At 42.2% G+C, this 15599-nt stretch overlaps 1 protein-coding gene across 1 annotated transcript in view; it reads right to left on the bottom strand.

Annotated features, from left to right (window-relative positions):
• Positions 1-193: 193 nt before the first annotated feature.
• LOC146968260 (beta-enolase) overlaps positions 194-15599 on the bottom strand; it is a 471092-nt gene continuing 455686 nt past the window's right edge. The window contains exons 3-14 of the mRNA XM_085760179.1: positions 13289-13384; positions 13139-13197; positions 12243-12312; positions 11480-11613; positions 10375-10491; positions 9799-9904; positions 8406-8603; positions 7683-7759; positions 6134-6258; positions 5641-5749; positions 3975-4033; positions 194-456 (exon numbers count right to left, since the gene is read on the bottom strand). Coding sequence (XP_085616305.1) covers positions 387-456; positions 3975-4033; positions 5641-5749; positions 6134-6258; positions 7683-7759; positions 8406-8603; positions 9799-9904; positions 10375-10491; positions 11480-11613; positions 12243-12312; positions 13139-13197; positions 13289-13384 — 1220 coding nt within the window. The 3' untranslated portion in view covers positions 194-386. The remainder of the gene's footprint in view (positions 457-3974; positions 4034-5640; positions 5750-6133; positions 6259-7682; positions 7760-8405; positions 8604-9798; positions 9905-10374; positions 10492-11479; positions 11614-12242; positions 12313-13138; positions 13198-13288; positions 13385-15599) is intronic.

Here is a 15599-nt window from a genome sequence, read left to right on the forward strand (position 1 = left end):
CCGAGAAATACAGTATACAGTAATATGTAAACTAGTAGAACTCAGTCGCGGGTCTGATTGGAAGGTTCGGCGGGCCGGATGCGGCCCGCGGGCCGCCTATTGAGTACCGCTGCCCTAGGGGCTGCTGGGTAATGTAGTTGTGTGGTTGTGTGGACTCAAAGACTCGGGACACAGCTTCTGTTTCTTAGTTTCTTTTACTCTTTATTGAATCTTTGTGTTTTATATTAGAAAACATCATGAATGGAATTATAACTAGGAAGGCGGGGTCGAACCCACTGTGACCTCTGACCTCTCGACCCCCAGCGGTAGGGGGGAGTGGTCTCAGGGGTCATCGGGTGTCAGTCGGTCGTTCGTCATGGCGACAGAGAGGAAGGCGGGGCAGAGCTTTAGTGGATCTTGGGGTGGCGGAAGTCCTTGCCGGCGAACTTGGCCTTGTCTCCGAGCTCCTCCTCAATCCTGCAAATCAAGACCAGGGCTTTTACTTTGTTGAGTAAAGGACCGGGCTTTTACTTTGTTGAATAAAGGACCGGGCTTTTACTTTGTTAAAAAAAGGACGGGGCTTTTACTTTGTTGAGTAAAGGACCGGGCTTTTACTTTGTTGAATAAAGGACCGAGCTTTTACTTTGTTGAGTATAGGACTGGGCTTTTACTTTGTTGAATAAAGGACCGAGCTTTTACTTTGTTGAGTATAGGACTGGGCTTTTACTTTGTTGAATAAACGATTGGGCTTTTACTTTGTTAAATAAAGGACCGGGCTTTTACTTTGTTAAGTAAAGGACCGGGCTTTTACTTTGTTGAGTAAAGGACCGGGCTTTTACTTTGTTGAGTAAAGGACCGGGCTTTTACTTTGTTGAATAAAGGACCGGGCTTTTACTTTGTTGAGTAAAGGACCGGGCTTTTACTTTGTTGAGTAAAGGACCGGGCTTTTACTTTGTTGAATAAAGGACCGGGCTTTTACTTTGTTGAGTAAAGGACCGGGCTTTTACTTTGTTAAATAAAGGACCGGGCTTTTACTTTGTTAAATAAAGGACCGGGCTTTTACTTTGTTAAATAAAGGACCGGGCTTTTACTTTGCTGAATAAAGGACCGGGCTTTTACTTTGTTGAGTAAAGGACCGGGCTTTTACTTTGTTAAATAAAGGACCGGGCTTTTACTTTGTTGAATAAAGGACCGGGCTTTTACTTTGTTGAATAAAGGACCGGGCTTTTACTTTGTTGAGTAAAGGACCGGGCTTTTACTTTGTTGAATAAAGGACCGGGCTTTTACTTTGTTGAGTAAAGGACCGGGCTTTTACTTTGTTGAATAAAGGACCGAGCTTTTACTTTGTTGAGTATAGGACTGGGCTTTTACTTTGTTGAATAAACGATTGGGCTTTTACTTTGTTAAATAAAGGACCGGGCTTTTACTTTGTTGAATAAAGGACCGGGCTTTTACTTTGTTAAATAAAGGACCGGGCTTTTACTTTGTTGAATAAAGGACTGGGCTTTTACTTTGTTGAATAAAGGACCGGGCTTTTACTTTGTTAAATAAAGGACCAGGCTTTTACTTTGTTGAATAAAGGACTGGGCTTTTACTTTGTTGAATAAAGGACCGGGCTTTTACTTTGTTGAATAAACGATTGGGCTTTTACTTTGTTGACTAAAGGACCGGGCTTTTACTTTGTTGAATAAGGGACCGGGCTTTTACTTTGTTGAATAAAGGACCGGGCTTTTACTTTGTTGAATAAGGGACCGGGCTTTTACTTTGTTGAATAAAGGACCGGGCTTTTACTTTGTTGAATAAGGGACCGGGCTTTTACTTTGTTGAATAAACGATTGGGCTTTTACTCTGTTGACTAAGGGACCGGGCTTTTACTTTGTTGAATAAGGGACCGGGCTTTTACTTTGTTGAATAAACGATTGGGCTTTTACTTTGTTGAATAAAGGACCGGGCTTTTACTTTGTTAAATAAAGGACCAGGCTTTTACTTTGTTGAATAAAGGACTGGGCTTTTACTTTGTTGAATAAAGGACCGGGCTTTTACTTTGTTGAATAAACGATTGGGCTTTTACTTTGTTGACTAAAGGACCGGGCTTTTACTTTGTTGAATAAGGGACCGGGCTTTTACTTTGTTGAATAAAGGACCGGGCTTTTACTTTGTTGAATAAGGGACCGGGCTTTTACTTTGTTGAATAAAGGACCGGGCTTTTACTTTGTTGAATAAGGGACCGGGCTTTTACTTTGTTGAATAAACGATTGGGCTTTTACTCTGTTGACTAAGGGACCGGGCTTTTACTTTGTTGAATAAAGGACCGGGCTTTTACTTTGTTGAATAAGGGACCAGGCTTTTACTTTGTTGAATAAAGGACCGGGCTTTTACTTTGTTGAATAAGGGACCGGGCTTTTACTTTGTTGAATAAACGATTGGGCTTTTACTCTGTTGACTAAGGGACCGGGCTTTTACTTTGTTGAATAAGGGACCGGGCTTTTACTTTGTTGAATAAACGATTGGGCTTTTACTTTGTTGACTAAGGGACCGGGCTTTTACTTTGTTAAATAAAGGACCGAGCTTTTACTTTGTTGAGTAAACGATTGGGCTTTTACTTTGTTGAATAAAGGACCGGGCTTTTACTTTGTTGAATAAACGATTGGGCTTTTACTTTGTTGAATAAAGGACCGGGCTTTTACTTTGTTAAATAACGGACCGGGCTTTTACTTTGTTGAATAAAGGACCGGGCTTTTACTTTGTTAAATAAAGGACCGGGCTTTTACTTTGTTAAATAAAGGACCGGGCTTTTACTTTATTGAATAAAGGACCGGGCTTTTACTTTGTTGAATAAAGGACCGGGCTTTTACTTTGTTGAATAAAGGACCGGGCTTTTACTTTGTTAAATAAAGGACGGGGCTTTTACTTTGTTGAATAAAGGACCGGGCTTTTACTTTGTTAAATAAAGGACCGGGCTTTTACTTTGTTGAATAAAGGACAGGGCTTTTACTTTGTTAAGTAAAGGACAGGGCTTTTACTTTGTTGAATAAAGGACCGGGCTTTTACTTTGTTGAATAAAGGACAGGGCTTTTACTTTGTTGAATAAAAGACCGGGCTTTTACTTTGTTGAATAAAGGACCGGGCTTTTACTTTGTTGAGTAAAGGACCGGGCTTTTACTTTGTTGAATAAACGATTGGGCTTTTACTTTGTAAAATAAAGGGCCGGGCTTTTACTTTGTTGAATAAAGGACCGGGCTTTTACTTTGTTGAGTAAAGGGCCGGGCTTTTACTTTGTTAAGTAAAGGACCGGGCTTTTACTTTGTTGAATAAAGGACCGGGCTTTTACTTTTTTAAATAAAAGACCGGGCTTTTACTTTGTTGAATAAAAGACCGGGCTTTTACTTTGTAAAATAAAGGATCGGGCTTTTACTTTGTTGAATAAAGGACCGGGCTTTTACTTTGTTGAATAAAAGACCGGGCTTTTACTTTGTTGAATAAAGGACCGGGCTTTTACTTTGTTAAATAAAGGACCGGGCTTTTACTTTGTTGAATAAAGGACAGGGCTTTTACTTTGTTAAGTAAAGGACAGGGCTTTTACTTTGTTGAATAAAGGACCGGGCTTTCACTTTGTTGAATAAAGGACCGGGCTTTTACTTTGTTGAATAAAGGACCGGGATTTTACTTTGTTGAATAAACGATTGGGCTTTTACTTTGTAAAATAAAGGGCCGGGCTTTTACTTTGTTGAATAAACGATTGGGCTTTTACTTTGTAAAATAAAGGGCCGGGCTTTTACTTTGTCGAATAAAGGACCGGGCTTTTACTTTGTTGAATAAACGATTGGGCTTTTACTTTGTTGAATAAAGGACCGGGCTTTCACTTTGTTGAATAAAGGACCGGGCTTTCACTTTGTTGAGTAAAGGACCGGGCTTTTACTTTGTTGAGTAAAGGACCAGGCTTTTACATTGGAAATAGCAGTGCTTTTATTTTGTAAATGACAGGAAGCTCTCACCTCATCAGCTGGTTGTATTTGGCCAGACGCTCTGACCTGCAGGGGGCACCAGTCTTAATCTGAGAGAGAGAGAAAGACAGGTGTTTGATTATCTCATCGATGTGATGATAGACTTCACCCTGTGTGTGTGTGTAGGTGTGTGTCTGTGTGTGTGTGTGTCTTTGTAGGGCTGTGCCAAAAAATCGATTCACAAAAGTATCGCAATTCTCATTTAATACGATTCAGAATCGATATAAAATGTCCCCAATTTATGCAACAGTTTCAACAATTCCATCTGAGCATGGATAAATGTTTAAAACTCAATAAATGTGAAAAGACACTTTAGTCGTTCTGTCTTGTAAAGCAGACTGGAGTAGATTGATTGATTTATATCTTTATTTCGATCATGTAAACTGAATAAAATAAATAAGATAAAATAATAATATAATAAGGAAATAATAAGTGAACAGCAAAAATGTATACACAAAAAAAGTAACATCTCATAAGCAACGCAGTTTACATGAGCGAAAAGGAGCAGGAAGAAGTATAAACTTATCTAATCCTACCCCTTATAATTTTAACTATATGTGACCCGATCCATCAAAATGAGTCACAGTGACCCAAATTTCAAAGTTGAGATTTTGGTATCAATGGAAAGATTAGAAAATAAGCTTTAAAATGATGATGATACCCTAGTCAGAGTCACAGCTACATTTGATGGTTTTCTAGATGTGGCCATTTGAATTACGATCTCCTACTCTCTTATTCTGTTCTAAAACCTGAGAAAACTGCAGTTAAAGTTTTTGCCAGTGACTCTGGCATCTGTTCCTGTACCACGTGATTACACGCACTCTATACAGTCCCTTGTTGTCATAGAGATGCCATTCACTGACCCTCGGAAAGCAGAGAATCTCACAATTCAGATGCAGTTTACAGCTCGTCTCTATCATAAACGGTTCAGAAGTTGTCATGTTTTGTTGACATTTTGTAAAACATGTGCAAGCGTGTACGTTCGGGTTAGCATCGGTGCTACGCTCTGTTAGCGTCGATGCTACTCGGTTTAGCATCTGTTTCTGTACCCGTCCCTGCTCGCCATAGAGGCAACATTCAATGACCGTCGGAAAGCGGAGAATCCCGCGATTCAGATGCAGTTTACAGCTCGTCTCTATCATGAACGGTTCAGGAGATATTTCATGTTTTGCACCGAAGCAGCACTCATCTTCAGAGGGTTTAAGTTGTAAAGTTGCAAGTCAACTTTAATCATCATTTTCGTGCCTTTTCTCAATTATCTGGACTGTGAAACTTTGGGAGATTGTTTTTGAATGTCATTGCTTTGAAATTAGGGTAAAAAAAAATTTTTTTGATTTTCTATGGGTTTTCCACGTTATCAGCTGATTATCTAAAAATAGAACGTTGCGACTTCCGACTCATTTTGATGGAACGGGTCACAAATGTTCTAATTAAACATTTTACACATTACATTTCAAAATCCATTTTGGATCGAATCGTAGCCCCAAGAATCTGAATCGAATCGAATCGTGAGATAGTGAAAGATTCCCACCCCTATGTCTTTGTGTGTGTGTGTGTGTGTGTGTGTGTGTGTGTGTGTGTGTGTGTGTGTGTGTGTGTGTGTGTGTGTCTCTGTGTGTGTGAGTGTGTGTGTGTGTGTGTGTGTGTGTGTGTGTACCTGTCCGGTGCACAGCCCGACCACCAGGTCAGAGATGAAGCAGTCCTCGGTCTCTCCGGAGCGATGGCTGACCATCACACCCCAACCGCTGCTCTGAGCCAGCTTACACCTGAGACACAGACACACAGACAACAGACAGGTGAGACAGGTGGACAGACAGAGAAAGAGACAGACAGGTGGACAGACAAAGGCTGTATTCGAAACATACTATACTACTGTATAGGGGTGGGAGAAAAAAATCGATTCACATAAATATCGCGATATCTTTTTGACGATTTTTAAATCGTTTTTTTATTATTTTTTTTAATTGATTTTTTTTTTGAATGTTTTTAAATATTGTGCAATGTGCTTTGTTCGCCTTTTTTACATACAGAGAGTCCAGGTTTTGAAAAGGGTTTAAGTTAACTTTATATTTTATCGGGATTCCCGCGGGACACGGGATTCCCGCGGGAATCCCGATAAAATGTCAGCCTCTAGTGGACAGGTGACTTACGCCTGGATGGACTCGGTGACTGAGCCGATCTGGTTGACTTTGAGCAGCAGACAGTTGCAGGCCTTCTTGTCCACAGCCTGCTGGATCCTCTTGGGGTTGGTCACAGTCAGGTCGTCGCCTACGATCTGATTGGTCGCAAAAACAGTAACAGTGACGTTAGAGAAGAATCACATGACACCTAGACCCCCCACCTGTCTGTCTGTCTGTCTGTCTGTCTGTCTGTCTGTCAGTACGTTTACATGCAGAGCATGGGTCCGCCCCCTTATGCGGCGTCACCCGTTAAATAAACAGTGGGTTGATACGGCCCCTGTCCTGTTGACTTTTCTGTCACCTCGTAACAAACTGAATATAAACAACTTAGTAGCTTAAAGGGATAGTTCAACATTTTGGCAAATTGGCCCATTGCCATAATCGCTATAGTCATAGCAGTAGGTTCGTTACCTTTATTTGTCGGTGTAAGCTATTTTTAGAACGGAGGAGCGGAGCGTCAGGCTGCTCAGAGCTACGCTATGGAGGCTAATGGAATTTCTTGGTTTCCCTCATCAAACTCATCAAATACAACATCCCAAAACTCCAAAACGCTTTCGTGGACAAGTTGTGAGCTGCACAACCACCACGCTATGAGATAATAACAGAACGTTACGAAACGGAGCCGTTTTCAAGGTAAATACAGGGTAAATACAGAGACTGCTTGCTGAAAAATTGTCCCTGAATGCAACACGCATCAGCGGTTTTGCATGAATTTACCTCGAAAACGGCTCCGTTTCGTAACGTTCCATTATTATCTCATAGCGTGGTGAATGTGCAGCTCACAACTTGTCCACGACAGCCTTTTGGAGTTGTTCGGTTGTGTATTTGATGAGTTTGATGAGGAAAACCAAGAAATTCCATTAGCCTCCATAGCATAGCCCTGAGCAGCCTGCCGCTCCACTCCTCCGTTCTAAAAATAGCTTACACCGACAATTGAAGGTAATGAACCTACTGCTATGACTATAGCGATTATGGCAATGGGCCAATTTGCCAAAATGTTGAACTATCCCTTTAATAATAAATTCTCAACTGCAGTTCCCGACCAGACGCACCAGTCTGGACCGGATTCATGCTGAGAACAGGATACGGGCTTCCTCTTTTCCTCTCTCTCTCTCTCTCTAATAAAACCCTCCTGCTGGTGGCGCTGTGTGAAATGCATTGAATCTGCGCTGACGTTGGGTTTTTTCTTTACTTTGCCGGTTCGGGCGGCTTCTCTGCTCCACTTGGTGCTGTCTCTACTGTTGTGGAGCATGAACACATGCATTGTCCAGTTCTACTCCGACTAAGGTGTTTACATGACGGAGAAAATCTAATTCCAATCACATTATCTGGGTGTCTTAATCGGAGTTCTCCAACTCTGATTTCAGTCGGACTAAGGTGTTTACATGCACTTCAGTTGTCCAGTTATAGTCGGATTAAGGCAATAATTCGTTTTTTTCAAGTGTCATGTAAACGTACTGAGTGACGTTAGAGAAGAATCACATGACATCTAGACCCCCCACCTGTCTGTCTGTCTCACCTGGATGTCTGTTGAAGCAGTGAACTTGGCCCATTGCTCCCAGTCGTCCTGGTCAAATGGATCCTCAATGGACTGGACTGTAGACAGAGAGAGACACACGTGTTATCACCGGTTTATAAAACGTAAAGGTGAAATCCGGCGATCTGATTGGTTGTTAACCGTGGTATAATGAGCATATACCACGGCTACTATTCTAAAGCCTTATCACAGCGTAGGCTATCACTCCGCCTCAGGCAACGTATGACTGGTATGAATGGAAGTTGTTGTCATGTATCCATGACAACGGACTGTTGACAGTTGATGTTTTTACAATGTTAAAAAACGGACTAAAGTAGTGTAATTGACATGTTGAAGGTGAACTTTGACCTCCAGAGGGTTAACAATGGTAGAGGGGACTGAGACCAGATGCAGAGCTACTTGGAGCTAACGTCTGGAGAGCTGGGAACAGCTTTTTATTGGATAATATGTATTTCTGGTTGAATAAAACTACATGAAATTGATTGTGTATTCCTCTTTCATATTGTCATTATTGGTAACCGTTTTATAAAAACAATATATGACTCCAGGCCGTGGTCTATGCTCATTCTACCACTCTGAGGGGGAACAACGCCCCTTAGAGTGGTAGAATGAGCATAGACCACGGACTGGAGTGATATATTGCTTAATTATAAAAGGGAAAGGTGAAATCCTGCGATCTGATTGGTTGTTAGTAATTGTAGTTACCGGGGTGGCCCTTGATGAAGCTGCGGTACAGGTCTCCCAGCTTCTCTCCGCTGATGTGTCTGGCCGGGTCGTCGGGGGACTTGAAGTCCAGGTCGTACTTTCCGTTGCGGTAGAACTCGGAGGCGGCCACGTCCATGCCGATGATGATCTTGTCGGGGTATCCGGCCTTCTCGATGGCGGTCTTCAGCAGCTCCAGAGCTGGAGGGGGTTAGAGATAGAGATTTAATATTTAACTCATTGAGTGCCGTGCTCCTTTCCAAAGTTTTAGTCAAGTGTACCGGCAATTTAGACCATTTTTGACGTTTTTTTGTAGAGCCACAGACAGTGTATTCTATATTATTGCCACCAACACATACTGTGGCTCAATTGAAAGGTGAAACTTTCTGCTTCAAATGGCCACAAACCGTTTGTTTCTACGTGCTACTCTGTTCCTGAGGAAAGTCAAGCTAAACATGGCTGGGTTTCACCAAAATCCCTGCTTTTTTTCTAGAAAAGGAGATAGAGCGTCTTTTATGAAAGGTGCTCTGTTTGTGCCTGTCGCTCTTCTGACACTCGCATTTCTGCATCAAAGGGCTCGTGTAAGATAAATATATACAGTTATGATGAAAACTTCCAGATCGTGAGCTGTCATGAGTTTTTGATCGGCATCTATTTCAGTTCTGCTCGTCGTAGAGTCCCCAAATTTACACATAAAGGTGTGTTAAAGTGTCTAGTTTCATAATTAAAAAAAAATAAGCAAAAAACGTAAAATTATGTTTTTGGCACTCAATGCATGGGAACGAAAAACGTAAAATTTGGTGGTTGGCACTCAATTAGTTAATATAGGACAATTGTAAGTACAAGCATGACATCTTATGCAACAGAAACAGTTCTTGGAGATGTAGCTACACCAAAAGTGTGGGATACTGTTAAAAACTGCTTTATTATCTGTCAAATCTGATTTTGACTGGGACTGAGTTTCGATGGCACTGGATGTAACATCAATGTGCTATAGAAACTTGAGTTCTAATTGTGTGACCAATACATATAATATTTATATGTAGACATGTATTGATATCGTGATCATGTAAATACTACGTACCACTGCTGACCTAGGAAGCTGTCTTGTATTGTCTGTGTATTGTTGTGTTGTGTATCTGTTTGTATTTCCTTGTGTTTTATGTTGTATTTGAACATGGATTGTAAAGTATGGGACATAAATTGCATTGATACACTGTCAATATGTTGTATGGACCCCAGGAAGAAGAGCTTTGGCATTGCCATAGATAATGGGGATCCGAATCAATCAATCAATCAATCAATCAATCAATCAATCAATCAATCAATCAATCAATCAATCAATCAATCAATCAATCAATCAATCAATCAATCAATCAAACAGCGGCTGTCTCACCCTCATTGTTCTCCAGGATGTTGGGGGCGAAGCCGCCCTCATCTCCCACATTGGTGGCGTCTTTGCCGTACTTTGCCTTGATGACGTTCTTCAGGTTGTGGTACACCTGAGCAAACACACACACACACACACACACACACACACAAACACAGACAGGTTAGACAGAGGTGTGTGTACGCGTGTGTGAACGCACACACAAACATACACGTGTTTGTATGTTTGTATAATTAGTATGTATGTTTGTATGTAGGCCTATGTATAATTAGTGTGTATAAGTAAATTATAAGTAAACGTAAATTAAATCAAAACGTAAAGTTAATTATAAATAAATTATATTCATGATTTCGTAACATAAGATATGTTTAGACAAGGATCTTAGCTAGTCATATATAAGGACGGGGGGTGGGAGTTTATAAGTTTTACTTCTTCTCACTCCTTTTCGAATATGTATTCTATATCTCATGTTTAAATGTTTTGTCTTATTCTCTTTTTTATTATTTTATTTTCATATTCGAAATAAATAATCAATCAAACGTTAACAAAGAAGCTGTGGGGGAGTGTGTGTGTGTGTGGCACCTCAGCTCCGATCCTCATGGCCTCGTGGAAGTTGGAGGCTCCGACTGGGAGGATCATGAACTCCTGCATGGCCAGCTTGTTTCCAGCGTGGCTGCCACCGTTGATGACGTTGAAGGCCTGCAGCACAAACACACACAGAGTTATTCCAACTAGTCCACTGACTCTGATTGACCCTTTGTCAATTAAGTCCCGCCCCCAACGGTTACTGTTGCTAGGTTGGACAAACAATGGTCACGGAAGGGTTAACTCCCATTGGAAACTTATAGATCAGAAAAATGGTGTCCGTGATACCTGACTTTCGCGAAAAGTAGGGAAAAATCGTTGTTTTGATCACTCACTAGCTAGTAGCTAACGATGCTAGCTAACGACGGTAGCTAACGTTAGTTACTAGCTAACGCTTAATCTCCGCCGATCTCCCGTTTCTCCTCGTAAAACTTCACAAAGTTCAAAAGACATTAGCAACGGTAATGTTACGTTTGCTAGATAACTTTGAAGGTTAAAGTAGGCCTAATATATGTAGCGTATATGACATAGGCTAAGTATGTTTCTTGATGTCTTGGGTTTGGGGAATGGGATAAAAATGACTCCGGGAATACGTTCCAGATATCGTGAGTCGCTTTTACAGGAACCCCAGGCACATTTTAACCAGTTTGAAAAATTATAAAGTAGTTTGGTAACACTTTACAATAAGGGTCCCTTAATTAACGTTAGTTAGTACATTATTAAGCATGAATTAACTGTTTACAGATATATTAACAATCATTATTATGTATTACTTAGGGTTAGGAAACACATTAATTAATGTAGCCTATTAGTAAGCAGTTAATTAATGTTCGCTACTCAAAGTTAGTTAATCAATTTAAAGTTGAATAATGTAACTATAGTTATAATTATGTATGCTTTACTCAGCATTAATTAACACATTAGTTTATATATTAATGCTTAATAATGTACTAACTAACGTTAATTAAGGGACCCTTATTGTAAAGCGTAGTTTTTGACGAAAAATTGCTGTCTACCTATCTAGTTGGTCTATTGGTGTATCTGATAGCCCCTCCCACTGACAAGAAGCCCCTCCCACTGACAAGAAGCCCCTCCCACTCACGGGAACAGGGAGGATGACGTCCTTGTGTCCGGCCAGGTCGGCGATGTGGCGGTAGAGAGGAACTCCCTTCTCCTTGGCTCCGGCCTTACAGACGGCCAACGACACGCCCAGGATGGCGTTGGCGCCGAACTTAGCTGTGAAGAGAGAGAGACGGGTCAGACAGACAGAAAGAAAGAGAGAAAGAAGGAAAGAAAGAAAGAAAGAAAGAAAGAAAGAAAGAAAGAAAGAAAGAAAGAGAGAAAGAAAGAAAGAAAGAAAGAGAGAAAGAAAGAAAGAAAGAAAGACAGAAAGAAAGAGAGAAAGAAAGAAAGAAAGAGAGAAAGAAAGAAAGAAAGAAAGAAAGAAAGAAGGGTCAGACAGAAAGAAAGAAAGAAAGAAAGAAAGAAAGAGAGAAAGAAAGAAAGAAAGAAAGAAAGAAAGACAGAAAGAAAGAGAGAAAGAAAGAAAGAAAGAAAGAAAGAAAGAAAGAGAGAAAGAAAGAAGGGTCAGACAGAAAGAAAGAAAGAAAGAAAGAAAGAAAGAAAGAAAGAAAGAAAGAAAGAAAGAAAGAAAGAAAGAAAGAAAGAAAGAGAGAAAGAAAGAAAGAAAGAAAGAAAGAAGGGTCAGACAGAAAGAAAGAAAGAAGGGTCAGACAGACAGAAAGAAAGAAAGAAAGAAAGAAAGAAAGAAAGAAAGAAAGAAAGAAAGAAAGAGAGAAAGAAAGAAAGGAAGAAAGAAAGAAAGAAAGAAAGAAAGAAAGAAAGAAAGAAAGGGAGGTCCTTACATTTGTTCTCAGTTCCGTCCAACTCCAGCATGAACTTGTCGATCTTCTCCTGGTCGACAACACTGAATTTCTGTAGAGAGACAGACAGGTAGAGAGATAGAAACAGTTAGAGACAGACAGGTAGAGAGATAGAGACAGACAGGTAGAGACAGTTAGAGACAGACAGGTAGAGACAGACAGGTAGAGACAGTTAGAGTGAGACAAGTAGAGAGATAGAGACAGGTAGAGACAGGTAGAGACAGACAGACAGACAGACAGACAGACAGACAGACAGACAGACAGACAGACAGACAGACAGACAGACAGACAGGTAGAGAGACAGACAGACAGACAGACAGGTAGAGAGACAAGTAGAGACAGACAGACAGACAGACAGACAGACAGACAGACAGACAGACAGACAGACAGACAGACAGACAGACAGACAGACAGACAGACAGTTAGACAGGTAGAGAGACAGACAGACAGACAGGTAGACAGGTAGAGAGACAGACAGACAGACAGACAGACAGACAGGTAGAGAGACAGACAGGTAGAGAGACAGACAGGTAGAGACAGACAGACAGACAGACAGACAGACAGACAGACAGGTAGACAGGTAGAGAGACAGACAGGTAGAGAGACAGACAGACAGACAGACAGGTAGAGAGACAGACAGGTAGAGAGACAGACAGACAGACAGACAGACAGACAGACAGACAGGTAGAGAGAGGTAGAGACAGACAGACAGACAGACAGACAGACAGACAGACAGACAGACAGACAGACAGACAGACAGACAGGTAGAGAGACAGACAGACAGACAGACAGACAGACAGACAGACAGGTAGAGAGACAGACAGGTTAGTGTCCATCCCCCTCCCCGGTGCTTTGTCTCAGTCTCTTGGTGTCGTTACCTTCTCCAGCAGCTTGGGGGCGATGTCCTTGTTGACGTGGTCCACAGCCTTCAGGACACCTGCAGAGAGACAGACAGACAGTCAACACACCTTCCAGGACCCTCCAGGACCTTCCAGGACCTTCCAGGACCTCCCAGGCTCTGTCCCTACCTTTGCCCAGGTAACGGGCCTTGTCTCCATCACGGAGCTCCAGGGCCTCGTGGACGCCGGTGGAGGCGCCGCTGGGGACGGCTGCCCTGAAGTGACCTGAAGGAGACAGAGAGGTTGGCTGTGTTACACAGAGAGAAACATATACAGTAGTTAAAGAGATACGCCAACTTTTTTTTTTTTTTTTCCGTGTCTTGCCTCAATCCCGAGTCCATGACCAGCAGATAGACACCATCCTTTCCACTGTGCGTGCAGTAATAGTCCAGGCAAAATAGCGTTTTCCGACAGACTAATTGTAACAGAATGTTTTTCACCATCCATCATTTCTATGAGGTGTCTAGAACAACATACTAAAAGTCCTAAGAAATCCTAGTTGGGGAAATATGTTTAATTCTCATTGATTTACTGTAGGCTATATAAAGTCGCATATTCAAATTCATTTTCAAAGAAACTTGTAATACAAAAAATGTTACATTTCATGGATACTTTCATTGTGTAAAGTTTCATTGTGATAGCAGTAAAGGAAAAAAACAGCCCCATTGGGGTGTATTGTTGTCTGGCCTTATTGGCACAAGAGACTTTATACGGTAAATCAATGAGAATTAAACATATTTCCCCAACTAGGATTTCTTAGGACTTTTAGTATGTTGTTCTGGACACCTCAAAGAAATGATGGATGGTGAAAAACATTCTGTTACAATTAGTTCTATTTTTGGGTCCAAAATGAGGTAGATTGCCTGGACTATAACTGTGCGTTCAGACCGAAAGCGTCGAGAGCGTCGCGGTGGCCGGAAGTCATTCATTTTCAATGAGAACCAGCGTCGAGGAGCGTTGAAGAGCGTCAAAGGCGTTGGCGGCGCGTTTTGGCGGCGAGAGCGTCAGGAGAAAGTTGAAATCTCCTGAACTTTATGCTAATGAGCGATGATGCGGAGCAGCGGCAACCAATCAGAGTGTAGATGTCCCCCACTCAACCAACCACAACCGACGTCAACTTCTTTGACGCGCGTCAAAAACGCCAGGGTGTTCAGACCACCAGCGTCGCGGAAAAGCGTCAAGAGTGTCAAGAGCCTCTTTTGACGCTTTTGGTCTGAACGACCCATAAGGGCCGAGATATACTTGCTGTACACTACGCGTACGCGGGCGCATCATGGCTGCCATGCGTATCCTGCGTCCATTTGATGCGTCGGCTGCGACCGAACGCACATCTCACTGCGAGGTGACGCGACGCGTGCGCGAGTTGCAATATTGACATAACCGCTAGAGGCGCTGGTGAATGAACACGGTGACGGGATCAGACCAGAACAGACGGTCGCTGTCGGAGCGATGGTGGAAACGTTTGAAGAGAGGCTGACAGACCTGGTGTGAAGCTCGATGTTTGCATGCCGTTACACAGTGACCGGCGCCCGTCAATATAGTTGGTGACAGATCAGTGCGGCTTCTCACAATTTCCAGGTTATATTTCTGTTGTCTGCCCCAAGTGAAGACCGCCGGTATTGTGCGTTTTGGCTGTGTAGTGCTGCAACAAGTATATGCACAGACCGGCACAGACGCGACGTGACGTGAACGCGTACGTTTGATCAAGCAGCAAGTATATCAAATTTGTGCTTTTACTTTGAAATAGGAAGCTAACCTACCCTCGATGTAGCTAGCTTGAACCAAAATAAAGCGTCTTTGCTTGAACCCTCCGTTTTGACCGATCTCGTCCCGTTAGCGGCATTTGACCGCTCAAGATGCCTTACCGGAGAGTTTTGTCAGCTCTGAGACGAAGATCTCATGACTTTAGGTGGAGGCAGGCTAACACTACCTATACACTTCCAGAGTTTGAGCTAAGCTAATTAGCGACTTTAGGTAGGAGGCAGGCTAACGCTACCCATACACTTCCAGAGTTTGAGCTAAGCTAATTAGCGACTTTAGGTAGGAGGCAGGCTAACACTACCTATACACTTCCAGCGTTTGAGCTAAGCTAATTAGCGACTTTAGGTAGGAGGCAGGCTAACACTACCCATACACTTCCAGTGTTTGAGCTAAGCTAATTAGCGACTTTAGGTAGGAGGCAGGCTAACACTACCTATACACTTCCAGAGTTTGAGCTAAGCTAATTAGCGACTTTAGGTAGGAGGCAGGCTAACACTACCTATATACTTCCAGTGTTTGAGCTAAGCTAATTACGGCGATACGGCTCTATCTCCATGGTTACTGCACACACAGTGGAAAGGATGGTGTCTATCTGCTGGTCATGGACTCGGGAGTGAGGCAAGACACGAAAAAAAATGTTGGCGTATCACTTTAAGCAATATATCACGACAAGCCGTGG

This window comes from Trachurus japonicus, chromosome 18, assembly GCF_045865225.1.
Source record: "Trachurus japonicus isolate A0001 chromosome 18, Traja_1.0".
NCBI classification, from domain to species: Eukaryota; Metazoa; Chordata; class Actinopteri; order Carangiformes; family Carangidae; genus Trachurus; species Trachurus japonicus.